Source organism: Pteropus vampyrus, unplaced genomic scaffold (assembly GCF_000151845.1).
Source record: "Pteropus vampyrus isolate Shadow unplaced genomic scaffold, Pvam_2.0 Scaffold261, whole genome shotgun sequence".
NCBI classification, from domain to species: Eukaryota; Metazoa; Chordata; class Mammalia; order Chiroptera; family Pteropodidae; genus Pteropus; species Pteropus vampyrus.
Genome location: NW_011889042.1, coordinates 172,505 through 198,821, shown reverse-complemented (window position 1 = coordinate 198,821; position 26,317 = coordinate 172,505). Strand labels below are relative to the sequence as shown.

The 26,317-nt window shown below is 32.8% G+C and overlaps 1 protein-coding gene across 1 annotated transcript in view; it reads left to right on the top strand.

Annotated features, from left to right (window-relative positions):
• Nucleotides 1-26,005, top strand: part of APPBP2 (amyloid beta precursor protein binding protein 2) — a 50,445-nt gene extending 24,440 nt beyond the window's left edge. Inside the window, exons 5-13 of the mRNA XM_011375026.2 lie at nucleotides 8,066-8,234; nucleotides 11,081-11,170; nucleotides 12,774-12,841; nucleotides 12,920-13,025; nucleotides 13,682-13,806; nucleotides 16,537-16,622; nucleotides 18,261-18,451; nucleotides 19,310-19,475; nucleotides 21,506-26,005. Of these exons, the coding sequence (XP_011373328.1) occupies nucleotides 8,066-8,234; nucleotides 11,081-11,170; nucleotides 12,774-12,841; nucleotides 12,920-13,025; nucleotides 13,682-13,806; nucleotides 16,537-16,622; nucleotides 18,261-18,451; nucleotides 19,310-19,475; nucleotides 21,506-21,759 (1,255 nt within the window). The 3' untranslated portion in view covers nucleotides 21,760-26,005. The remainder of the gene's footprint in view (nucleotides 1-8,065; nucleotides 8,235-11,080; nucleotides 11,171-12,773; nucleotides 12,842-12,919; nucleotides 13,026-13,681; nucleotides 13,807-16,536; nucleotides 16,623-18,260; nucleotides 18,452-19,309; nucleotides 19,476-21,505) is intronic.
• The last annotated feature ends 312 nt before the right edge of the window (nucleotides 26,006-26,317 follow it).

Genomic DNA, 26,317 nt, shown 5'->3' with positions numbered 1-26,317 from the left:
TGTTTTTGTTTTTGTTTTTTTCATAGAATCAGAGGATTTATTTCACCCAAATAACTAACGTTTCTTCTGTCTGTCTAATTTTAAGACTATAAAAATTTTGCTTTCGTGTAACCAAAAGATTTAGTTTTCTCACAGGACCAAGGTTCCTTCTTTCCTTCCTATTTTGTCATCTTTAGCATGTAGCTCACATCATTATGTTTGCAAGTGTTATAAGCAGGGAGAAGGGCAAAAGGCTCATGCAAGCCGAGCCTGCTTTTTCCATTTCTTTTTTTTCAGTCAGAAAAACTAGCTTTCCCAGAAGCCTCGCCTTATCTCTTTGTTTAACTCTATGTGAAACTGGTAAATTGGGACTCATTCAGCACATCCTCTAACCCATGTAAGATGGTCAAAGGAGCAAAACATTTTTTTTGTGTGTGCATATTGCTTGTTACCCAGAATGAACTCGTAGGTCTACATTAAGGAAAGAAGAGAGGGGAATCTTGGATAGGTAACTGTCAGTCCAGTGGCATGGCTGTCTTAAGAACAGACATATCTGAAATTAGAAAAATACCTGGACTAAGAAACAAAACTATTTATAATATCAGCTTATTGCTGGCATACCTACACATTTTGTTCGCATGAATTTGAAATTTCTAAGTAAAGTTTGTTTCTGCACAACTATACTTGCCAAATTCTTGGTAATTACAAGCGTATTTAATATAATTTATATGTAGTATATAGTTTTATCATCCCCTTAGTATTATTTAGAAAAAAGATGAACTTTTTTTTTTACTTAGCTTTTTTTTAAGGCAGAAAAATTTGGGGGATTAGTTGACCTTGTGTTTAATTGAAAAAGAAGTATTTTGCCAAACAGATAATAATGAAATCCTTTCACTAATCTCAGGGAGCTTTGAGCTTGTTGCAAGAGTTAAGAGTATGTTCTTTAACATCACAAAGCCAGTTCTTATTTGTGGCTGACATGGAAGCAGTATAAAGCAAATGTCACTGAATCTCCTTGTTAAATCCGGGATCATTTCTCTGTCCTTGTTGTATTTCTTAAAGACTCTGCTCATTTCCCTTTACTCATTTTCTTTTTGATAGCTTTGTTTTTTCTGCTTATGTATGTGTCTATTGCTAAACAAATTTTAAAAATAAGGAAAACTATGAAGAAGAAAACTAATGTTATCTATAACTTTACTGCCCAGAACTAACCACAATTATATTCGTGTATTTTGGAATTTTAAGTGAAAAAAGTAACTCCCTGAACTGGGTGTGGGGGGTGGGGGGGATGAGAGTGGGAGGTAATTGAATCTAGATTGAAAAAGAACCCTGAGCCCTGGGCAGTTAATTTCCTGAAATAGAAAAATAAATAGAAATTAGAAGCCAGAAGACAATAGCAGTATCACAGTTATTGAGAGAAAATACTATACTACTTTACCAACTTTTATGGCAAAATAAAGAATTTTCAAATATACAGAGACCAAATATACCTACATGTACTTTATTGGGGGGAAATACTCAAAGAATTTCTCTAACCAAATAAAAGTTCAATAACATTTCAAGATAAGGGAAGATGATATAGGAACAGTGGTAAACAATAAATATAATATATAGTAAATGAAATACATGTAAATGAAATAGAGAAAGAACGAAGAACAAATTGGAAATTTGTAATAGATCTTAAGGATTTTTTTCAAACTAGAAATGATTTTAGAAATAATATAAAACAAAAATTCTCAGTTACCACATACTATTCAGTGTAAGTAAGAGCCCCGCCCCCCAGCGTTATCCCTTAATAAAGAGCGTTGCCTTAACAGAGTCCTTCATGTTATATGATGTTTTTTTAAGTCTGTTATTTTGAACAGCAAAGTAATATTTAGTAAAGAAATTTTAGCCTGAAAACTCAGCTAGTGCCAATGTTAGGAAACTCATAGAGAACACTGGGAAGAATCTTCTTTTTAAGGAAGTAATGGAATTTAACATTTAGAATTATTATGGAGATCATAGCCTTATGTTAGACATCTTTATTAATTGGATTTTTAAATATTACTTTGAAATGTGATACAGTAAGTGGTTTGATTGTGGAGATTATGGATGTCCAGTTGTCTTAGGAGGAATGAAACAACCCAGCAATCCTAATGTTTGCAAATGGTTGCTGGTACTTTTTAATAAAATTTCTGGTGACATCATACCAGACTCAAAAGTGCTGAATATCAAGTGAAAATGTTTTACTCTGAAAAACTGTTTGATGTCTCAAAAAGTAGTTATGGTGAAGATGAAGATAAATGTTTTAAGATGCATGTGAATAGTTGGATAAAATTGTTACATAAATTAAAAGGAGGAAAAGCAATTTTTGAAAATTTAATTTACATTTTAAATATGTATGCATAATATGACAAGCTGATTTAAATATTATGTTTAAAAATGTTATATGTATTCCTAAAACTTGATATATTCAAACTGGCCAAAAAACTTTTGGATGGAAAATGGAGGCTCATATTATTATATTCAGGTTGCTTTATATTGGGCACATTTGATAGCCTGTTTTTAAAATACACATTTGGGAAAGTGTAGTAGTACAAGTGTTATAAAGATCTCATCTTAGTGAGTGGAGGAATAGCAGGAGTGGGTATCATTACTTAATGTTCAAACATTATCAGTGCTAGGGATAGATATATAATGGCTTATATAATGGAAAAAGGCAATAGACGTGCCAAATTAGAGAAATGGGAATAGGGGTAAGGATGATTGAAAACCTGACCAAGCTAGACATAAGCAAAGAGAATGAGAAAATAACTATGATAAATGAAAAATAATATGAAAAGATTAAAACCAAATATAAATAACAATACATGTAAGAGGGCTCAATTCTTCTGTCCAAAGATAGCAACTGCCAAGAGAGTTAAAAAGTGAAATTCAGCTATATATTGTTAATAGAAAACAAATATTAACAATAAAGCAGAATTCAGGATAAAAACTATTAGTCGATACAATGGAATATTAATATTAAACAGTAAATTCACAAATAGGTCATAAACACATATACAGCAAATAAGATAAAGCCATCTACATAAGCAGTGTGCCCTAAAAATACAAAGAATATAATAAAAAAAGGTAATCTACAAGGCCAGGTACCTTCAGGGTCAGTTAATTCAGAATTCATAGAGGTTATTAAGGAACTAGTTTTTTCCATCTGTCCGCTCTTGTGTCCTCTATGCTGGGTTTTGTCTTTGGCCAGCTCCCCAGTGGTTATAAGAATACTGCCACGGTTTGAAATATTCCATGCAGATTCCACTCTGTCCAGCAGAAAGTAGGCTCCCTTCCCTTTAATGACAGGGAGCCTTTCTCAGAAACCATCCAACTTACCTGCCCTTGAGTTTTATTAGCCAGAGCTAGGTCCTTTGGTGACTTCTGAATCAGTCACTAGAAATGGAATGAGATCACTATACTGCGATTGGCTTAAACTAATCATAAGTTACTTCTGAGTCCTATGAGAAACGGGTCAATGCCTGAACAAAATTAGGGTTCTGCCAACAAGCTTTAGGTGGGGAAGTGGCTCTTGGTTAGGGAGCCAACAGTGCCTGCTATGTCACAATGCTTTGCTTCCTCCACTTAAAATTAAATCCACATCAGACTGACAAAGAAAAAAGAGAAGATGCTAACAACTAAAATCAGAAATAGGAGTCAGGACATTACTACCACCATCCTTCCAGAAATAGAATCATAAGAAAATTGATGAATAATTGTATGCCAACAAATCAGGTAATGTAGATGCTATAGATATATTCCTACACAAATTATCTAAACTGACCCAAGAAGAAATAGAAAATCTCAACACACCTATAACTAGTAGAGATTGAATCAGTAATCAGAAACCTTCCAACAAAAGTCAAGAGCCATAAGACTTCACTAGTGAATTCTACCAAATATTTAAAGAAGTAACACCAATCCTTCTCAAAGTCTTTCAGAAAATTGCAGAGGAAAAAATATTGCCTAACTCATTCTATGAGGCCAGCATTAACCTTATACCCAAGCCAGAAAAAAAGTCATCACAAGAAAAGAAAATTACAGACTAATATAATAATGTCTGTGAATACAATGCAAAAATTCTCAACAAAATGCTAACAAATAAAATTGAATAAAAGTATTATACGCCGTGACTAAGTGGGATTTATCCCAGGAATGCAAAGGTGATTCAACATAATAAAATCAATGAATATACCACATAAATAGAATAAAGGGAAAAAAACCGGTCATCTCAACTGACCAAAAGACATTATTTGACAAAATTCAACACCTTTTCATGATGGAAACATTCAGAAAACTAGGACTAAAAGGGAACTTTTTCAATATGGTAAAGGGCATTTATGAAAAACCCAGCTAGCATCATATTCAGTGGTGAAAGACAGAAAGCTTTCCCCCTAAGATAAGAAGAAGACAAAGATGCCCTCTTTTGTACTACTATACAGCATTGAAAGTTCTAGGCAAGGCAGTTAGACAAGAAAAAGAAATAAAAGGCCTCCGTTATTAGAAAGAAGTAAAACTATCTCCATTCACAGGTGAAATGGACTTCGTCAAAATCAAAAACTTGTACATCAAAGGACATTAACAAGAAAGTGAAAAGACGACCTATGAAAATATTTGTAAATCATATTTCTAATAAGGATCTAGTATCCAGAATATATTAAGAACTACAACTCAGCAACAAGAAAACAACCCAATTAAAAATGGATAAAAGACTTGATTAGACATTTTTTTAAAGAAAATATGTAAATGCCCAATAAGTACATGAAAAGATGTTCAGCCTCATTTGTCATTAGGGAAATGCAAGTCAAACATGAAATACCACTTCATATCTACCAGGATGGCTGTAATTTAAATAAATAAGTGTTAACAAGAATGTGGGAAATTAGAATCCTTGTGCATTGCTAATGGGAATGTAAAATGGTGCAGGTGCTATGGATTATAATTTGGTATAGTTTCCATTTCAAACAGTAGTTTAATTGATCAATTAAATAGTAATTGCTTTGGACAATAACTATTGATCAAGTGATTTTATGTTATAAAAATAAAATACTGTGGGACAGAGGGTATATGGGAAATCTCTGTACCCTCTGCTCAGTTTTACTATGAACCTAAAACTTATCTAAAAAATCAGTTTATAAAAAATAAGAAAATACCATGCTTATGTGGTAGAGCCACATTTGGAGAACCTTGAGAACCTGCTGAATGTTGAAGCAAAATTAGATCCGCAGTTGGACCAAAAGTTTCTTGGATCCTGCATCCTGCTCAGTGTCAGCCCAGATGGACACACAGACCCTGAAGAGTTTCCATATGTATGTTTGTTTTGCCCTTTTGTTTCAATAAACAACCAGCAGGAACTGGAGGAAATACCAAGCTGTGCTTTTCTGGCATGAAATACTTAGTTTGCTACCCCCATCATATGCCAGTTGTTAAATAATTCCTAGAAACTTTTTTTAAGGGGCAGTGCCTATAGTGAAAGTTGTTGGAAATGCAGTCTTACTATTGAAGCAGTGAGAGGTGAACACTGTTCTTTTCATTCTCTAAATTTACGGCCTATGCCCAGGTTTAGCCTTATTCTAATTCAACCATTTGGATACTATGGAATCCATATTTCTAATTCCAGCCCTTTATTTTCCCAAGGATTTTTTTTCCCCTCTGACCTGTTGTGATATCTTCTGTCCTGGGTACTTTCCACTCTTGGCTTTACTATAATCCATTCTCCACACTGCAGCCAGAACAGTCTTTCTAGAGTTGCACTGTCCAATATGGTAGCCATCAAACATGTGTGATAATTTAAATTTAAATTAATTAAAATTAGAAGAAATTAAAATCGGCCCTCAGACACACTAGGCACATATCAAATACTCAGAAGCCACTTATGACTGTTGGCTATTACATTAAGCAGAGCAGGTATAGAACATTTCAGGAAGTTCTGTTAGCACCGTTCTAGAGCATAAATCAAATAATCTCTCACTATTGCAACTAGAACTCATTACTGTGGCCAGCAAGGCCCTATAAAATCTTTCTTATCTATGTTTTCTCATCTCTCTTTACATAATCCTTTATTCGTAAGACTCCAGACACATTAGCCTTATTTCTGTTCTTTGATTATGCCAGAATTCTTTTCCCTTTCTCAAGGCCTTTGCATTTGTCCTTCTGTTGGGAATGTGTTTCCCCTCAGATCTTGACATGATTGCCTCTCCATCATTTAGACGTCAACTCAAATGTTAGCTCCTTAAGAGAATTCTTCCCTAAGCATCTCCTTTATGAAGCTCTTAATTATACTACCCTATTTTATTATCTTCATAGCATTTATCTTTCAGTGAAAGTCTTACTTATTGGTGTGTTTGTCTACTCTAACACACTTCTCCTCACTAGAATGAAGCTTTTGTGGTCATGGATTCTTTCTCTCTAGTTTACCACTACATCCTTTGTCCCTAGAAAAATGACAGGCACATAATAGATGCTCAGTCAATACTTGACTGTGATAGTCTCAAAACTTTATCATCTAAACTATCATATTTTATTTTTCATTTAGAGTTGGTTTTCGATATTAATTTCAGATATACAGCATAGTGGTTAAACATTTATATAATTTACAAAGTGGTGCCCCAATTAGTCTAGTACCCACCTGGCACTATACAGTTATTGTAATGTTATTGACTATATTTCTTGTGCTGTATTTCACATCCTCATGACTGGTTTGTAACTACCAATTTGTACTTCTTAATCCCTTCACCTTTTTTACCCAGCCCCCCTAACCCCTTCTCATCTAGCAGTTATATTTATTTTTATTGTAATCTTTTACTAGATTTCAGTTCTATTTTTCTATATTATTTCCATTGTGACAATAGTCATTGCAAACTACTTAGTCATTAAATCCACAATTTGACAAAGCGACACTGTCTCTTTATTCTGTATGATGACACTTACTTTAGCATGAAAAGTCGGTATACTAAAACATTTTTTCTCTTTTGATACTTCTACTTAAAAATATAAATCCAATTAACTCACCATTCAAGAGTAGCCTGATAAATTATTACATTTATTTCTGCATGAAGTTAGAATTTGGTGTTATGAAAGATCATTCAGAATTTTTTATTAACCTTGGTGTATTATTTTGCTTGAAGATTTAGTCTTTTCTTAAAACATAACTGTATGGTGAGTGTTGGGAGGATGCAAACTGCCATTGGGTAGTATTTGCCACGTTATTGAATAGTCCTGGTTCATTTGAAGTTTTCTGTTTTCCCTGACAGTACATAGAGATTATAAGATTGTTAGAGTGTTTCTCATCCTGGGTTATTGATAGGTTAATATTTTTGGTGTAGTTAGAAAAAATAAAATTTAAGTGCCTAGTTTTTTAATACTACTAAAGAATGCTTTCTAACCTTTCCATACTTGACTTTTTAAAAAACGATTTTTATACCTTGTTCCCTCTCAGCACTGAGCATTTTCAGAAAATTGTATTGGTATGATATGTGGACATAGTGTTGTAGCCAGCATTATAATAGAAACAAATACATGTCCAGTCCTCACTCTATTATCCTATCTTGTGTATCTCCTATTACTATCTATACGTCAGTCTGACCTGAAGCATTTCTCTACTCTTGCATATCATTAGATAGTCAGCATAGTTTTACAGTTATTTTATGTAAAGAACTCTGTGTATTTCCACCGTAGGGGATAAAGGTTATATCATTTTCTTTGTTTTCCAAATTTTTTATAACGAGACTATTTTGAATTTGGAACACAAAGAGTTAAGTGTTAGGTGTAGCTAGATGTGTAGCACATGCTGAGTGCACAAAGTAAACAAATATCTAGAGAAGATAAGGAATGAAAGTTGGATGAGATTAATCCTGGGTAGCTTTCTGGGACGAGTATATACTTTTTTTATGTGCATTAGTTAATCCTAATTTGGGACAGACATATTTTCCAATGTTGGCATCATTTCTTGCATCTAGTTACCTTACTCATTTGGGTGCTACATAATGATCTGTAAGAGTTTATCAGGTCAACCATGCTGGAAATACCAAACAGAGGAATGTTATTTGTGTTTTTGCAGATTGCTTCATGTGCGAAATGGAAACTGCAAATATCATTTGGGTGAAGAAACATTTAAATTAGCTCAGACATATATGGATAAACTCGCAAAACATGGCCAGCAAGCAAACAAAGCTGCACTTTATGGAGAACTGTGTGCACTCCTATTTGCAAAAAGTCACTATGATGAGGTAAGCATTTTGAAGTGCATTTCATTGTGACCAGTAAGTATAAAACAGGATAAATCATATACTCTCGTATTTCTCTTAGCAGATCTCATTTTCACACATTAGGTTTACTTAAAGCAGTACACATTTGTAATGGAATATTTAAAATCAGTCAAAAGAAGTATTCCATGCGATGGATTTTAAACATACGTGTATGATTTAAGACTTGTTTTGTTTTTGTTTTTAATTTGACCAATGCCGAATTATTTCAATAAGCATGTTCTGTTTAATAAACCTTTATTGGATGTGTAGCTCTGGGTGAACTCTCATAACTTGAAGGCATTCATTTCATTGGGAAGCTAGATTTCATTTATACTTCATCGCATTGTTTTACTCCTTCCTCTTCCTTATGAGAAAGATAGCTTCACTCTTGGCTTTATACTATTAAATTAATGCTTTTGTGGTAATGAATACGTAGATGAGAAGTGATCTTTGTATGCTTGACTATTTTACTTGGTGGTTTCATTTATGGAAGAATATCAATTATTTCAGCTAGCTGTCATAATAATTTAAAATTATTTCTATCTTGATATTTGCCTCATTAATATAAACTATATATTCCATGTTTAAAAGAAAATTATAATTAGATTGAAACTAGAAAATTCTAGAATAATTAAGTGATGTTATGCAACTTCAGTGCTTATACTCTTTTTAATATTTATATAAGAAGACATCAAACCCATGTGTAAAAATCTAAAATCGTTATCAGCATGCCTGCAATTTCTCAGGTGCCTTATGTATGTTCTTCCAGTTATTTTTGATGCTGAATTCCTATGTCTACTGAATTGTGTCGATGGATTGTTTTGCTTCCCTTGTATGTAGTGACTGTTCATAGCTTGTCAACCCAGATATAAATCTTGTCCCCTTTCTGTGATTTTGATACACCAAAACAAAAAAAATCACTTTACTGGAAATGAGATTGAGATAAACAGCAACAGTTTGAGCATTAGAAATGCCTATCTTGAAAGTTCTTCAGGTGCCCCACTATCTTTTTATAGCTCTACAAAGACATTCAGCCATCTTTGGTTCCTCTTTTATTTTTTCTTCTCATCCCTGTTTTTCATACTGCCCTCTGGAACTCTTACACTCTTTTTTTCTGTTACATAATGATTCATATTTTACCTTTCTTTACTCTCATACTAAGCTCCAGGCCCATCTTAATATGCCTAGACCCATCAATGTATTCAGTGGAACAAAAGTGCCTTTTATTTACCAGTTTCCACTTTCTTTATTAGGCATTTACTATTTAATTGACAGTTATTTTCTTTCTACATTTGGATTGGTAGTTTATACTGTGCCTTATTCATTGTGTTTGCAACTTTAGCACATTTGTGAGGAATGTTTAAGTCTATAGATGTATTTTAGATAATTTTGATAGTTTATTTTAAATATAAATAAATTTGTCATTTGTATCTATAGAAAAGTACACAAATCTTGAGGATATAGTTTGATGAATTATCTCCATATTCTGATATTAGTTAGGGTAAGCTAGCCTCTTCTGAGATAATAACACCTTCAAAATAGCAGTGGCTTGGAACAATGAATGTTTGTTTATTGCTCATACTGCATCCTGTCCTGGGGATCTCTTTGACTCTGCTTAACATTATGTCTTCACTTTGATCAATACCCCATGTGGTAGAGTAGTTTCTATCTAGAATATCACCAGCCTTGGAGCAGAGGCAGAAACATCATGGGGAAGTACTACTGGCTCATAGAGCTTTCTCCTAGAAACAGCACATTTCTCTTCTCATATTTTAATTAATATTTCAGTTGGCTGAAGGAAATCACATGACCGCTCTTATTTTTAATATGAGAGGGAAGTATATCCTTCCCCAATGTAGGGCAGTAAATATTTTAAAGAAGTGTTACAGTCTACCACAGTTCTAAAGATTTTACCTTATTACTCTAAAGCAAAATCAGCCTATTCATTTCTTATAAACAAACCAGGATTTTGGGCTTAAATCCCATGTATTGTATTTTTGCATCAAAATTGTTTCTGAGTAGCTACATCATTTAGGTGCTATGGAAAGGAAGAAAGCTTGCAGAGAAAAACATGTTTCCTTTCTGATATTTTCTAATTTGTTCTCCCTCCATTCTTTGTGATCCCTAAAATTGTTTTGTTTCTTTGAAGCGTTCTTACTATCCAAAGTCATTTGTTTTGTGTTTGTTTTTTTTTTCCTTTCTCCTACTATACGCACTAAGAGAGGAAGATCAATAATTTATGGTTTTGTTTCTCACTAGATGCCTAGATGCTAGCACCTTGCCTGGCACTTAATCTCTCTGCACCTCAGTTTCCCATAATAATAGTACATATAGGGCTGTTTTGTCAGTTAAATTTGTTAATGCACATTAAATGCTTAGAACAATAGCTAGCACAAAGGAAGCACTCAGCTCAACAGGCAATTAAAATATAATAAGCATTACAGTAGGGGAAAGAAAGCACAGGAAACCTAGTCTAAGGCTGAAACCTGAGAGACAAGGTAGGTGGGTTAAGAGATTGGAGGAAGGAGGAATGTATATTCTAAGGCAGAGGGAACAGTATGTGCAGAGGCTTCTTGGCAAGAGAGAACATGCCTCTGATTTCCTGAATATGTGTCATATCCAAAGAAAAATGTAGCAAACATATTTTCAGGAAAACTTAGCCTTGGAGAGAAAATTGTAATTGTAAATATTTTGCGTGTTCTTGCTCAAGTACTTGAAAGCTTGCAGGAAAAAAGATCACAATTATTTCATTAAATACTGTCAATTTGATTTATCACAGCTATTGCTTACATATGTGTGTGTGTACCTTTTTTTTTTTTTTTTTTAAGGCATACAAATGGTGCATTGAGGCAATGAAAGAAATCACAGCAGGCTTACCAGTCAAAGTTGTGGTAGATGTTTTAAGACAAGCTTCTAAAGTGAGTATAATGTTAAAATTATTAAATGAGTAATAGGATTTAGCAAGCTTTAAATTTGTTTTAGTTAACCTATTATTTAACAAATTATGTGTTGCATACTCCCTGAACTATCAAGATCTATTTTTTAAGTTCGTATATTCAGTTTTAGAATTCTGGTTTCTAAAGCTAAGCTGTCTTGCATATAGACTTTAACAAATTTTTCTATTTCCAGAAAACCTGTGAAAAACAACGTTTTCATAATTCAACTCACTGAAGTAAAGATCAGAGTAGTATTTTGGTGCTATTCCATCTTGAATTTGTTTTTGTTTTTAAACCTTTACAATAACCTGAATTTCTTATACTACAGTATGGGCTTTGGTTACTCTTCTCCTAAAGGATAGCCTCATATTTAATCCTTTGGTTATAGTATTACAGTCTCACAATATGACAGCTTTTTTGTACTTGACCTTAGTGGGTAATACTTATCTGATTTTTCCTTTAATGTTTTTCTTATTTTGTAAATAAATGCCTTAACTCTTTGAGGCCATTTAGTAATACTTAAAAATTGCTGCTTTGGTGCACTGAGGCTTTAAAAACATTGTGTGCATTTTAAATATACTCTTTCTACCCAGAAGTCTTTCAGTTTTGAATATTTTATTTTGGTTGGTTTTACTTATGGAAATTTCAGTTAGAAGAAAGATTCTAAAATTAGAGAAGAGTCTAAAATTTCTGTGAAATTTATTTAAGTCATTTTAGAGCAAATAAATAGCATAAATATTCAGTTTATCAGAGCTAGAAGAGGAATATTAATATGTCTTTAAAACATTGGATATACAGTAAATATAAAGACAACTGAATATATGCAAGAGTTATATTTTTATGTGCAGATGATATTTAGAGTTTAGGCTGTTGTCATGAATCAAAATATTTTCAAAAGTAAGAGGAAAACTCAAAATTTTGTGCATTTAAAAATTGTTAGGTTTGGGAGTGGGTGAAAAAGGTGAAGGGATTAAGAAGTACAAATTGTCAGTTAAAAAATAGTCACAGGGATGTAAAGTGTAGCATAGGGAATATAGTCAATAATATTGTAATAACTATGTATGGTGTTGGGGGGTCTTAGTCTTATCAGGGGGATCACGTCATGAGTTATATAAATGTCTAACCATTATGCTGTACACGTAAAATAAATATAATATTAAATGTCACTTGTACCTGAAAATATTTTCTGTCTTATACACATATAGTTATTTAGTCATATATATATTTAGATGAAAATTACAAAATTACACTCTAGAACTGGGATAAAAATAAGTACTTCAGAAAATAATTTGGTGTACTTTCCTCCCCTGTTTTATTTTAATAATATGGAAGGATGGAAGTATACCAAAGTTATAAGGTAACTTTGTTATAACAGGTTTGTATTGGGCATAGCTGTCAAAATTTTAAGTTTTATAATTTCCCAGGGTATGTACAGATCCGTTTATAATAGAATTTTCAAATACTTGGAAGGAAAGTATTATAAATATTACCCTTTTTTTTTTTTGACCATTATAGTTTGATTATATAAACTATACTGGTTTTAGCACACTGAGAGCTATTTAATAATTTTTTACTTTATCTTTAGGCTTGCGTTGTAAAACGTGAATTTAAGAAGGCAGAACAGTTAATTAAACATGCAGTGTATTTGGCACGGTAGGTGATTGTTATTAAAAATACCATTTTAAATTATATCTCTACTTTATATACTAATAGTTTTGTGTCTTTTTTTAGGGATCATTTTGGATCCAAACACCCAAAATATTCTGATACACTGCTAGATTATGGATTCTACTTACTCAATGTAGATAATATCTGTCAGTCTGTTGCAATTTATCAGGTATGTTAATAGTTACACTTTTTTTCTTTCAACCTAAATTGACTTGCTGACTTGTATTTGTTTATGGTGTATAAACCATTCTCTAAAAATAGCTTTCTGAGCCCCTCCTTATAAATGGCACACCATTATTTTATTAAATGATACCTAGAAAGCTTAAAAGTTAATGTTTTAAGAATTCAAGAGTATAATCCAAGAAGAGTTGTTGAGTGTGGGCTCACATTCGAGTACTTTTACATTTTTCATTTAGCATGAATCACTATAGCTGCCTTTATGATAGCAAGGAGAGTCAATAGCAATTATTTTAAGCCTTATCGTAGGCATTCTCAGGTAAATGATGTGTTATGCCATTGCTCTAGACAAGATATCCTTGATTTTATAGTTCGCCTCTGAAGAAAGGACATAGAGAAAAACACCGATGTGATTTCCAAGACAAATAAATGAGTTTTTAAACCTTTTAAGGCAGATTCAATCTTCAGAAAATCAAGCCTTATAGGGGACTTGTAGGCTCTCTTGTGATTTAAATACCTCAGAACTTTTCTTCATGATTGATAGGATTGAGTATATATAATATATACTTAAATTAGGATTCTTAATTTAAGTGGGAGGTGGTTTCTAAGGATTTACAGTATTATCAATTGTTTTCATGACTCTTTCAGGCAGCCCTTGACATTCGGCAGTCAGTATTTGGTGGCAAAAATATCCATGTAGCAACAGCTCATGAAGACTTGGCTTATTCTTCTTATGTTCACCAGTATAGTTCTGGGAAATTTGACAATGCACTGTAAGTTCCACATTCCTTGTCAGTGAGAGATTAAATGCTGTTGCTGTTGTGTTGTTTTGTTTTTCCTAATACAGGAGTATTTAATGTATTTTATGGGATTAAATTTGTCTTCCTAGAGTTTTAACACAGTGCCTAAAATGTTCTCTTTTTTTACACTTTTTCATTTATTTTAATTTTATTGGGGTGACATTGGCTAAAAAAATTATATAGGTTTCAAGTGTACGTTTCTGTAATACATCACCTGTATTGCATTGTGTGTTCACCACCCAAAGTCAAATCTTTTTTCGTCACCAAAAAATGTTTTTGAAGTCATTTAAAATCATACCAATTTATAAAGTTCATTCATTTAGATTGTATGTTGTTTAATATTGAGTCTTACATATCTTCATATGGAATATGTCTTCCTTTGACTATTTCCTTCTATAACTTTTATTTGAGTAATTCAGTAGCCTCTGGCTAAATGGCAGACTTAACCTAAAAACTTCTTGCTCAAAACACACAGAAATACTGAAACAATCATCTTTTTAAATGTATAACTGAACTTGGAAGAGAGAGAGGAAATCCCCCAAGGGCCAATAATGGACTAAAATACAAAAGCATAAATAATGAACTAAAATCTAAACTTTTGTATAGCTGCTCTGGGGTGGTGGAAAAACTTAGAAGTTTCTGTAACCATAGTTGAACAACATTCCTGGGTTTAAGAGACAGGGCATTTATTAGCCCACAGGAAGCTGTGAGTTAGAACTGAAATTCTCACATGAAGCCAAGAGCAAGGCTACACCCCTAGGGAAAGGGTAAACAAGGAAAAATAAATTTGCCCACTGGCAAGAGAGATGACAGGGAAACCTGTCATAAATTCCTCACAGGGGAATTTGTAACTGCAGACATGTACCACTCCTGTGTTCAGGTATCATACATGCAGAGACACCCAAGTTGAGAAAAACATTGAAAAGCATTTCGAGACTACTAGTTCTATTGGGATGCCTTTCAGGAGGAAATGTAAAACTCTTGGAAATAATTAACCCTCAACCCAAACCATACAGATTTCCCATAGATCTAGCTAACTCTTATCTAAGGTGAACTTGCCATTTAAACAATTAAAAATAAAAACAGAAACATTTCTTCTATGAGTAAGAGTCAAGAGATAAAATGAACAAGATCAGTACCCTAAGAATGTCACTTAACAGAACTTTTTGGTCGATACTATAAAATAGGTATTCTTAAATGATTAAAAATATAAAATGGGTTGCCAAACTATGGCTTGTAGGCTAAATAAAGTTTATTGTAACGTTGCAGTACCCATTCACTCATGTATTATCTGGCTGCTTTCACACTACAGCAGCAGAGTTAGAACAGTGTGTGACCCAGACAACCTAAAATATTTACTGTTTGGCTCTTTACAGAAAAAATTTGCCAACTTTGATATAAAAGAAGGAATCAGTAATATTTTGTAGGGAAAATTTAAAAATACAGACTTAAAAATAAAACATCCAATACATGCTACCACATGGATAGATTTTGAAAACATACTAAGTGAAAGAAGCCAAAGGACCACATATTGTATGGTTCTGTTTATATGAAATGTTCAGAATAGGCAGATCCATAGAGACAAAAAGTAAAGGTGGTTGCCTAGTGCTGGGGGGTTGGAAGAAAAGATAGAGTGACTGCCAGTGGGCACAGAGTTTCTTTTTGGGGTGATGGAAATATTCTGAAATTGATTGTGGTAATGGATATGCAGCTCTGTGAATATACTAAAAATCATTGAATTATGTACACTGTAAATAGGCGAACTGTGGTATAAGTTATATCTTAATAGGAACTATTATAAAAAAATAAAATAGCTAAATTTGGAAAATAGCAGTTGACATCAAAACTCAGTAGACAAGTTAAATAGATTAGACACAAGTAAAGAGACAAGTGAATTAGAAGACCTGAGAAAAAATAATGATTACTTGGAAGATGGGGATAGAAGGCTCAGAGATGTTTGAGAGGAACTAGCAGATAAAATAGACAAATAGCTTACTGTCTTTTTGGCTAGATGGGCCATAAACAAGTAACCAAACGTGTCAGGTAAGGATGCATGCTGTGAAGAATAAAGTAAGCTAAGAGAGGGATGGTAGATTATTTAGGGGTTTTTGTATTGGCTGGTCTGGAAATAGTTTTCAGTGAGGAGTGAGCCATGTCGATATTCTGGGGAAGGGCATTCCAGAGAGACAGTAAAGTAAGTGTGAGAGTCCTAGGTAAGAGCATGATTTACTTGTTCAGAAAACTGCTAAGCCTATCTGTGACTGGAGGGGAAAGACAAGGTGGTTTCTGAAATTGATAGATGAGGTCAGAGAGGTAGCCCAGTAAAGGATCATGTTGAGCTTTGTAGGCTATAATAACAACTTCACAGTTTATTCTGAAGGAGAATGGAATCCACCAGATGTTAAAAGTTCACTCACAACAGATGAGAATTTAAACAAACAAAAAACTTGTCCTCTACTGCAGGTAGTTTTAGAAATTCTATCAGTATTATAAATTGTGATTTTTTTAAATGTTTAAGTTATTTGTAACTAAATAGAGATTCCAGAATATATCTATTTGTATTGCACATTTCTGTCCAGATGGTGAGCTGAAGGTTTAATTGTGATGATTCAATGTTGGAGGGAGGGAGGGAGAGAGGTAAAGAAGCCTGAGAAGGAAGAGTGGGGAAAAAAATGTCAGAATGTATCTCTATCTGTATTACAGGTTTCATGCAGAAAGAGCTATTGGTATTATTACCCACATCCTACCTGAAGATCATCTTCTTTTGGCTTCTTCAAAGAGGGTGAAAGGTACCCTTTGTAATCTAGTCTCCAATATATACTTATATACATGTCTTTTTCTTTTTTAGATGTCTTTAACTGTCGATTGTAATAGTTGTCTAATCTCTGAAATTTTTAAATTTATGATAGATGGTATAAAATAGGAGTTTTTGTTCATTTCCTCAGGGGTAGTGCATAGGATTAGACTGTATCCACGTATTACTAAAATAGCCAATTCACTGATTTAAAATATTTGCCTCCAATTCTACTTAAGAATTTCCAGTTGTTCATAATGAAAGGTTGTTTGCTTCTCTCATATAACATTGTTAATAAGCTAGAATGTCTATCCTCCCTTCCTCCCTTTACATGCATTCATTCATTTCTTTTGAGAGGAGGATAGCAGAATAACACAAATGATTATTGTATAGTAACATGGATAGCAAACTGAATATGGGTTTTTCACATACCTTCAGCTCTATAGTATAGGAATCTGAAATTCACTTTCATATTACATTACCCTTAATGTTGCAAGGCTCTTACTAAATACCACTTCTTTTTTTTTTTTTTCCTCTTACCCTAACCCTAACCTACTTCTTTTCTTATTTTAATTTCTAATCTCCACCAAGACCCTTTTATTTAAGGCATTTAATTTGCCAACATAATTGGATCATGAACCTCATAGTAATTCCATGCATGTCGGATAAATTTCACCTTAATTCTGGAACGGGGGTTTGCATTTTTAAAGGATACATGTAATACATGATTAATGTCAGAAATTAAAAGTTAGATAGAAAAGAGAAAAATTAAGTCACCGGAAATCCCACCAATCCAAAATCAACATTTTTGGTGAGTTTTTTTAAGGCTTTTTCTTTCTTCCAAAAATGAAATGAATGAATTTATTTATTTATTTATTTATTTTTTAGTTTTATAATTTTTTTTCACTTGATATAATCATTATTCTGTGTTAGCACATGTAGATATATATCCTTTTCTCTAATGTTTTCAACTTCACTTCTATTGTTGGATTTTAATACTGTTCTTAACCTTTTGTTCTTTAAAAATACTACAATGAAATAAATCTTTAACTTTTATGCACATGGACGATTTTCCTAGAAATAAAATTACCTGGTAAAAGACTGTGTGTATCTGTAATACTTTAAATGGAATTTCAAAGTCTTGAATGTGACTTTTAAATTGAACTGTCATCTGGCCTGCTTTGGTTGGTCAAGTGAGTAGGAGGAAACCAGTTCTTTCGCTGTTATTTGGTTAAAGGTTATGTTTCATAAAAGTGTGGTTTCAAAATTTTCAACAGTGCTTAGGCACTCCTTGACCCAGTTTCATAACTTTAAAAAATTTTGCTATTTGCTTTAAAAAACATTCATATTAGCAAAGTTTAACAGTCTAGTAAAATATAAATTAATTCTGCAAAATAATTTGATCTATACCATTGTTTTTCTTAAAATTAGAATTCATTATAGTATGTAAAATTGAATAACCCCCAAACTGTATTTTTTCTTTAAAGTAGAATGCTTTCATCTCTACCCATATTAAACCATAACCACACATAAATATATACAAAAAATAGTTATGGAATTTAATTTTATATGCTCTGATTAGCTTCGATAGATGGTTTTGGAAGTACACTAATTTCATTGCTTTTTTATTCAGCACTTATTTTAGAGGAGATTGCGATTGACTGTCATAATAAAGAAACTGAACAAAGACTGCTTCAAGAAGCTCATGATTTGCACCTGTCTTCACTTCAACTAGCTAAAAAAGCTTTTGGGGAATTTAATGTACAGACTGCAAAACATTATGGGAACCTTGGAAGACTTTATCAGTCAATGAGAAAATTTAAGGTGGCATGTTTTCCTATATTTTTCTCTCTAAATAATTTTAAGTAATAAAGTACGATCTTAAATAATGTATCTTTAGTAATTTTAAATAATAAAGTATACACTTATTATACAAATCCAGACCATGGAAAAATAAGAAATATATCAAACCATAAAGGCTAATATGCTTATTTTAGTTAGACTTAAAACATAGCTCTTAGCTAGGTTAAGTACAACATTTAGCAGAAAACCTTGCATGCAAGAAAATCAGATATTGCAAGTGTTATTAATTGTAGAGAGAAACATTTACTGAATTTAGTTTCTTTTAGAATTTTGGGTTATAAATTCTTAATAACATCCATTTTAGGGTCACAATAAAGATGAGAATGGCTGCCTAAGACTTTCATTTTTACCTGGAAATGAATCTACATATTTCATGACCTGAGTTAAGTTTGTTGGAATAGAAATTGTCAAAACTCCAAAAAATAAAGTGTACTCATATAAATTAGCATACTATAGTATGGAGTTTCTTCACAAGATTCAATTAAATTTTAGAGCATGTTAATTGAAAGAAATAAATTTCATTTTAGAATATCTTGATGTTAATTTATTTGAATAATTTTTTATTACCCAGACAAGTTTTCTCTTATCATTTTTGTCATAGAATGTATTGCTATCATCAGGTTATATGCATAGCTTCCCCAAAGCAGTAATGCTTCTCATAGACAGTTTTTGGAAGAATATAGTATGTTCTCTAATCTGATTACCTTATGCCATCCATAAAATGTTTTTGGCATTTAGAAGAACCTTGCTCATTAGATAAGAATTATTGACATGAAAAAAGTACAATCTAATGATGAATATGGCTTAATTATTTTTCAGGAAGCTGAAGAAATGCACATCAAAGCAATTCAGATTAAAGAGCAACTTCTTGGTCAAGAAGATTATGAAGTAGCCCTTTCAGTGGGACATCTGGCTTCTTTATATAATTATGACATGAATCAGTATGAAAATGCTGAGAAACTTTATTTGCGATCTATAGCAATTGGTATGTTATTTTAAATTTTCTTCGTCAGTTGATTAGAGATCAGCATGTCAGTGTCTTAGATGTTGTATAAGGGAAGTGTTATTATTAAGACTCTAATGAGTTTAGAGCTATTAAGGATTTCTAAGAACCACCCAAAAATCATCTAGGACATTTTGCTAAATGTGATTTATTGATGTTGAAACCAGTATAAACAATATGACAGAGTGTCAAGTATAGGCAAAAGTAGTTATTTTAAACTATTTATATAATTACTGTCTCCCTCCCTTCTTCTAACTTTAACAACATAGATTAGGTTTACCTGTTTTTGAATCTGATATAAATAGAAACATACAATGTATTTTTTTATATATCTGGTTACTTTGGACGGACACGAATTGTGAAATACATCTGTGTTGTTTGTTGTTCCAGATTACTGTTGCTTGTTAATTTCCAATGCTATATAATACATTATTGGATTACTATATCATTATTTATCCATTCTACTGTTACTGGATATTCAGAACATTTGGATTGTTTCCAGTTCAGACTTATATATTACAAAATAAGATACTGTCGGCATCATCTAATGTTGTGCCTGTTAAAATTCTTTCCCATTTTTATATTAAATTGTTTGTCATTTTCCTATTTTATAATTCTTTATATAATATGGATATAACAAGCCCTTAGTTGATTATATGTATTGCAGATAACTCTCATTTTATTGCTTATTTCTTAATGGTGCTTTTCAAAGTACTTAATGTATTCGAATGTATTGATCTTTTATGGGTAGCACTTTTTATATCCTGTTTAAGAAACCTTTCCTACCCCAAAGTCATGAAGATATTCTTTTAGAAGATTATCTTCTGGAAACTATGTTTTACCAGTCAGATTTGGATCTACAGTCCTGAAATTGATTTTTGTTTATGGTGTGAGGTAGGGTTCAGTTTTTTTTTCTCCATATGGATATGTAGTTGATGCGGGACCATTTTTTCAAAAGACTATTTTTTCCCCCTCTGCTATGCTACCTGTGTCATAAGTCTTATATCCGTGTATACATGGATTCCCCATTGTCCATAATATATTGATTTGCTTGATCATAAAATACACATAAAGTAGTTTTAGAATTGTTACTCCATAGTACTGTGAAAAACAAACCTACTACTCAGAGTTCAGTCTTTGTTTACAGTTTTCTTTTGTCTTTAGCCTGAAAGTATATACTTGGAATACTGTGTTCAAAATTTACCTGGGTTATTACTCTCTTTTCCCTCTCCCCCTGCCACCTCATCAGTGTAGTTATTCTTTGGAAAGATAATTAGTTTCATTTGTTTGTGTTTGTATAACATTTCCCCCATCTTTACTTTTATTAAAGTATGTGAAATATTAATGTTCTAAAGTCAGAACTATAGAAAGGTATGCTCATAGATGTCTGATTTTCCCTAATTTCTTCTACCCTTGTGGGTAACTAATCGCATTAGTTTCTAGTTTGTCCTTTCTGTGTATCTTTTTGCACAAGTGTTCAGATACATAAAGATTTTATTTTCCCTTTCTTACACGAAAAGTAGCATACTATACTACCTTTTTGTACTTTTTTATAGTATAGTATGCTAAAGTATAATACTTTAGCATACTATACTATAATACTTTAGCATACTATACTATTATACTTTAGTATAATACTTTAGCATACTATACTATATTTTTGTACTTTGCTTTGTTTTTTAATTTAACAACATACTCAGTAAATCATTCTGTGCCAGTTCATAGGGAGCTGAGAGCTTCCTCTTATGTGTACAATGCATAGTATGCCATTGAGTGGGTGTAACATGTTTGATTGAACCATTCTTCTGTTTTATTTGTTTCTAATATTTTGCAATTATAAAAAAAGTTATAATGATTAACCTCATGCATTTGTATTTTTCTGTTATTAAAGGTGCTGCTTTTTTTTACTTTAAATCTCTTCAGATCAGTCCTTCAAACTATGAAATTTTATAATTTTAGTGTAGAAACTGCTTGTTATTTCGTTATTTGAGCTTTCTTTCTTTTACTTTCAGGAAAGAAACTTTTTGGTGAAGGCTATAGTGGACTAGAATATGATTACCGAGGTCTCATTAAACTTTACAACTCCATTGGAAATTATGAGAAAGTGTTTGAATATCACAATGTTCTGTCTAACTGGAACCGGTTGCGAGATCGACAGTATTCAGTGACCGATGCTCTTGAAGACGTCAACACCAGCCCCCAGTCGACTGAAGAAGTGGTGCAGTCCTTCCTGATTTCTCAGAATGTTGAGGGACCGAGCTGCTGAGGAATAACCTCAGTTAACCAATTTACCTTTTCCCAGATTCCAGGGAATTCATACTGTGAAATCAAAACCATGTTGTTTTCTGGGGCTGGAATTTGCATTGAAACACTGGTCCAGTCCATTGACCCTATTTGGGTGATCCCTATCTTGCAGAGTGTCTGTAAGAATAAGCATATATTCAGTTATATTCAGCATGTACCGCATGTATAAGTAGTCTGGCCCATATTTTCAACTTAGTAGAACAAACAACAGGAAACTTTTCTTTTTAAAAAATAATTCATTTTGCAGAAAGCCTGAAAGAAAAAAAGAACCCCAAAATAAAACTATTTAAGAGTTTAAAAGAGTTGCATTCTTATTATGTAAGGATGATTTTAACAACTTTTTAACATATAATTCTTCCTTGTGAAGGTATTCAATACTGTACTATAAAGAAATTTTATGGGGGAATCTTTATATGCAGTATAGTAAAGTTAACACAAGTACTAATAGAAGAGGGACATCCTGACTTAGGTTTGGCTACCTGACCCAGAGAAGTGAATACAACCACTCCAGAGCTCTATTACAAAGGAAGGACTGTCAGATTCATCTGTCCTGGACCACTGTTGATTTGTAAGTAATTGGAAACCTGATAGACCAGCAGTTTTAACTCTTCGATTTTTTTTTTCTTTTGGTACAACAATGCAAGATACTCTGATAGCATTTGCTAACAGGACCACGAGGATCTAAAAAGGACCAGCCTAATGTAGAAAGGGTTAAGGGGTTATTTGGACCAGAGGCTTTAGATTATTATTTTAGCCCCTGCCTATACTTTTATCAGTAGAATAATTTCATTTAGATGTATAATAAAAAGTGATAATGCAAAAATTATATTCATGTAATAAACACCAAACTAGGGAAATTTGGCAATTTCTTTTGTCGAGGTACACAGATGGCAGTGCCATAAGCAAGTCTATAAATATCTGCTGCAGCCATCCCTCTCATTTTAAAAGTTACCCTAATAATCAATGCAGTTAACAAGTATGTTGGCTAAGAGTAATGAAATAGTTCTTGTCCGGATGGGAATTTTACTTTAGTTACTTTATGGTTTATGGGGATTAATAGAAAAAAATGCCCCAAAATAAGCAAGTCTTAGAATATTTCATTTTTATGATAAATAGTACAACTAGATAATTTTACTTGAAATTCAAGTCATATGGAAAGATTCCCTAATGATATATCTATTTTACTAACTTGTCTTTCTGTTTATTGGGTTTTGATATTTTTTTTAAGCCAGTCGGGTTATTTAATGGTGAGGTAATATTCAAATTTGAGAAGTGTGACATGTAGCAATCCAAGAAATAAAAAGATCTTTTGCTGTTACCTCAGTTCTTATTATAGTGGCCTGTTTGGTGCCTCTATAGTTAAGAATCAGGGTTTTCCCCCTATTTTCAGGGGTTCATGACTTGGCTGTTAGAGATGTTACTCCTGGCTAACGCTTGGAGCAGTCAGTGGATGAGTGGATGTGTGTCGAATTGTGGTTTTTTTTCAACATGCACGTTGGGGTGAGGGGGAAAAAATCTAAACACCATATTGAATACAGAAAAATTAATTGGAGATTCCAGATAAATTTGATTTTGAACTTCCCATATATAACCTTGTTTTAAACTGTTATTTGCAGGCTTGTTGGTTATGAGCCAGTGTTTTTAAGTTCCCAGGAGGGGATTGACCGGGGGAGGTACCTAAACAGATGAAGCAAGTCCAGATCCTAAGATAATAACTATGTGATTTCAGAATCTGAGTTTATTCCTGAAATCAAGTTATTTTCAGTTTTGAAGAGTGCATTGGCACACCTGCACCTCTCCCCTCCCAGTTAATTACAATCTAATGTCAAGAGGCACTTCTTTATTAATTACCAAATAGTCTGTGTGACCAAGGACTAACATTTTTAAGTTACTCAGCTCTATCCTCACAGGCCTATGTATTTAATACCTCCAAAGACATTTTCAGGATAGACTTTGTATACTTTCGTTGGTTATTTAGAGTCCTGTGGTATGTTTGTGGTATAGGACTGTCATGGTAAATTGTTTTTCAATAAATATTTTGAAACTTATGTTTCTATATGAAGTTTTTTTTTAATCTATATTTTTTGGTTTTGTGCACATGTAGTATTTCCTAGGATAAAATCAAGCAAATTACTTAAGGCCTCATCCTCTCTAATTCAGTTTGAACTTAGCTCACTCTCAGTGATAAAGCAACATGTTATTTAGAAGCCTAGGATCACAGGGTGATAATGTTAACTGGCAGCCAGTTTTTTCTTAAAAAAAAAAATCATTATTGGTAGTTTCCCCTTATTACCACTCCTTTAATGTAGTTTTTGGAAATCCATGCCCTTTGATTTCATGCAAATACTCTAGGTTAAGAGAAGAGATTTCCAGTTTCTGTTAGCAGTATAATTTAATATGCTATTATTTCTGGTTCTAGTGAAGAATAATACCCTAATAATTTAAAGTGTAGGATTTATCCTTTTAATAGGGATGTTTAGGATAAGTTAGGGAGGTAAATGTCACCATCGTTTCTAGAGTTTAAAAAAGTCTCAAAAATTTACCTCACAATAGGTAATAGCTTCCACAAACTTTTCTCATATAGTGAGGTTGTGTGTAAGGAAGCCTACACTAACTTAAAGATTCTTCTGGAAGTTCAGCAAAGTAATGTTAAATAAAGGGTCTTTGGTCTCGTCCTCCCTGGCTTCATTTCTTCTCTCTTATTCACTCTTTTCCTAAAGTTGGATGCTACTCAGTTTAGTGCATCAGGGAGCTCTATAACATTTGTACCACACAGGTGGTCCGTCACTCCTGCATTCAATTTAATGGAGCCAGCTGGGATTTTAGACCATAATGTTTATGGGTCGCCAAAGCTGACTGCTCAAAGCATTAGGACCCTCATTACCATCAAAGCTCTGTCTCTGCTTAAGAACAAATTTAATATTGCTTTGTGATAACTCTTGTGTAGTAATCCCAGTATGCTTTCACTTGTGAAAATAAAAGATTTAACAAAGACTTTTGTTCCTAGGCTATTTGGGAAGAGTTCATAATATGGTGAAAATTAAGTGCAAAGGCTGCAATCTTATAAATAATAAGAGTTGCCACTTGGCTGCTCCGTTTAGTGCAGACAGAACGCTAAACAATAAACACGTATCTAAAACATGATTGAAGCTTTGGCCATTCTTTTGAAAGAATGGTTTGCTAAGTAGCAGGTATAGTTAACTGCTAGTTGATTTTTTTACCCCCCAGAATGTGCAACCCTGCTACTTCCAAACTTCTTTTTCTGGATGGCAAAGTCACTACTGGAAAAATACTTATAAGTGCAAACTTTTTTAAAAAGAGTTTTAGTTTTACTTTAAAAATTAACATATTTTACCTCTTGGCTTTGGAAGACCTCAGATCTTGCTAGGAAATTCATTTTTTAAAAACTGACATTTGGATTAATCTATAGCTTGAACACTAGTAGTTGTATTGTCCACAAATCTCAGGAATGTTTTAGGCAGAAAACTGGTTTTACCCTGTTGGTGATCTGAAGGAGTGTGCTTTAGGATTTATTAAATAATACTCTTCTTTACTCAATCCTAGGTATTGATAGCATGAGTGGCCTTAGTGAGTTTGTTGAAGTGTACATTTTTTTCAAAAGTAAAATTTAAGATTAAAAATATATGCTATATATAGATATCTAGAAAACTTGGTTTGTGGTGCACAAGTTAAGTGTTGGATCACTAAATAACTTGCAGGTACAATTTGTGTAACATTACTCATTTCTGTATATTCCTTTTATGGGAAGATATGTTGCCATGGTAACTAAAACTTTTCAATTTAGTTCTACTTTTATGATGTGAATGAATGCTACATTTTATTAAATATTACCAGGTCAGTACTATTTTTATACTTTATTAAGTAACGGGATATTAGTTTAATAGACTCAAAAAGGTCTTAATGAAACAAAAGCAAGTCACTAACAATTCTTTACATGAAAATCCCTACTAATAGTGCCACAATAATTTCTATAGAAATATCTAAGGTTATTGATAGGTTTTTTAAAGACAATTCTTCATTGTGTCAGAATGACCTTTTCTTATCCTTATCACAAACTTGTAGTGCCCACCATTATTTGTAAACCATTAAACCATACTAAGTATGTTTGTAACCAACATTGTGATATATTCTGTACTTGTATTGCTAAAAATGAATTATTGACTTAATAAATATAGTGTTCCTGCATTCATAGTGTATCTGTTTCCAGTTTAGTTTGATCACTTTTGTTTGGGACTTGGGATTATTTAAACATTGCAGACTTGTGTTCATTAGAGAACAGTGTGAGAGAAACTGTTGGAACTAGAACAGAAGTGCTCGGGTTCAAGAAAAGTAAGATATGTGGCAGAGGAGGCACATGGTAACAGCATTTAGAAATGGTGCCCATGAAAGTACTTTGGAAAAGACAAAACACTACATTAGTGCAGGGGAGATTTTAAACTTTACAAAAATAACTACATCATTCTTTTCCCCCGTCTTCTAACTCAAAGGCTGAAAATAGG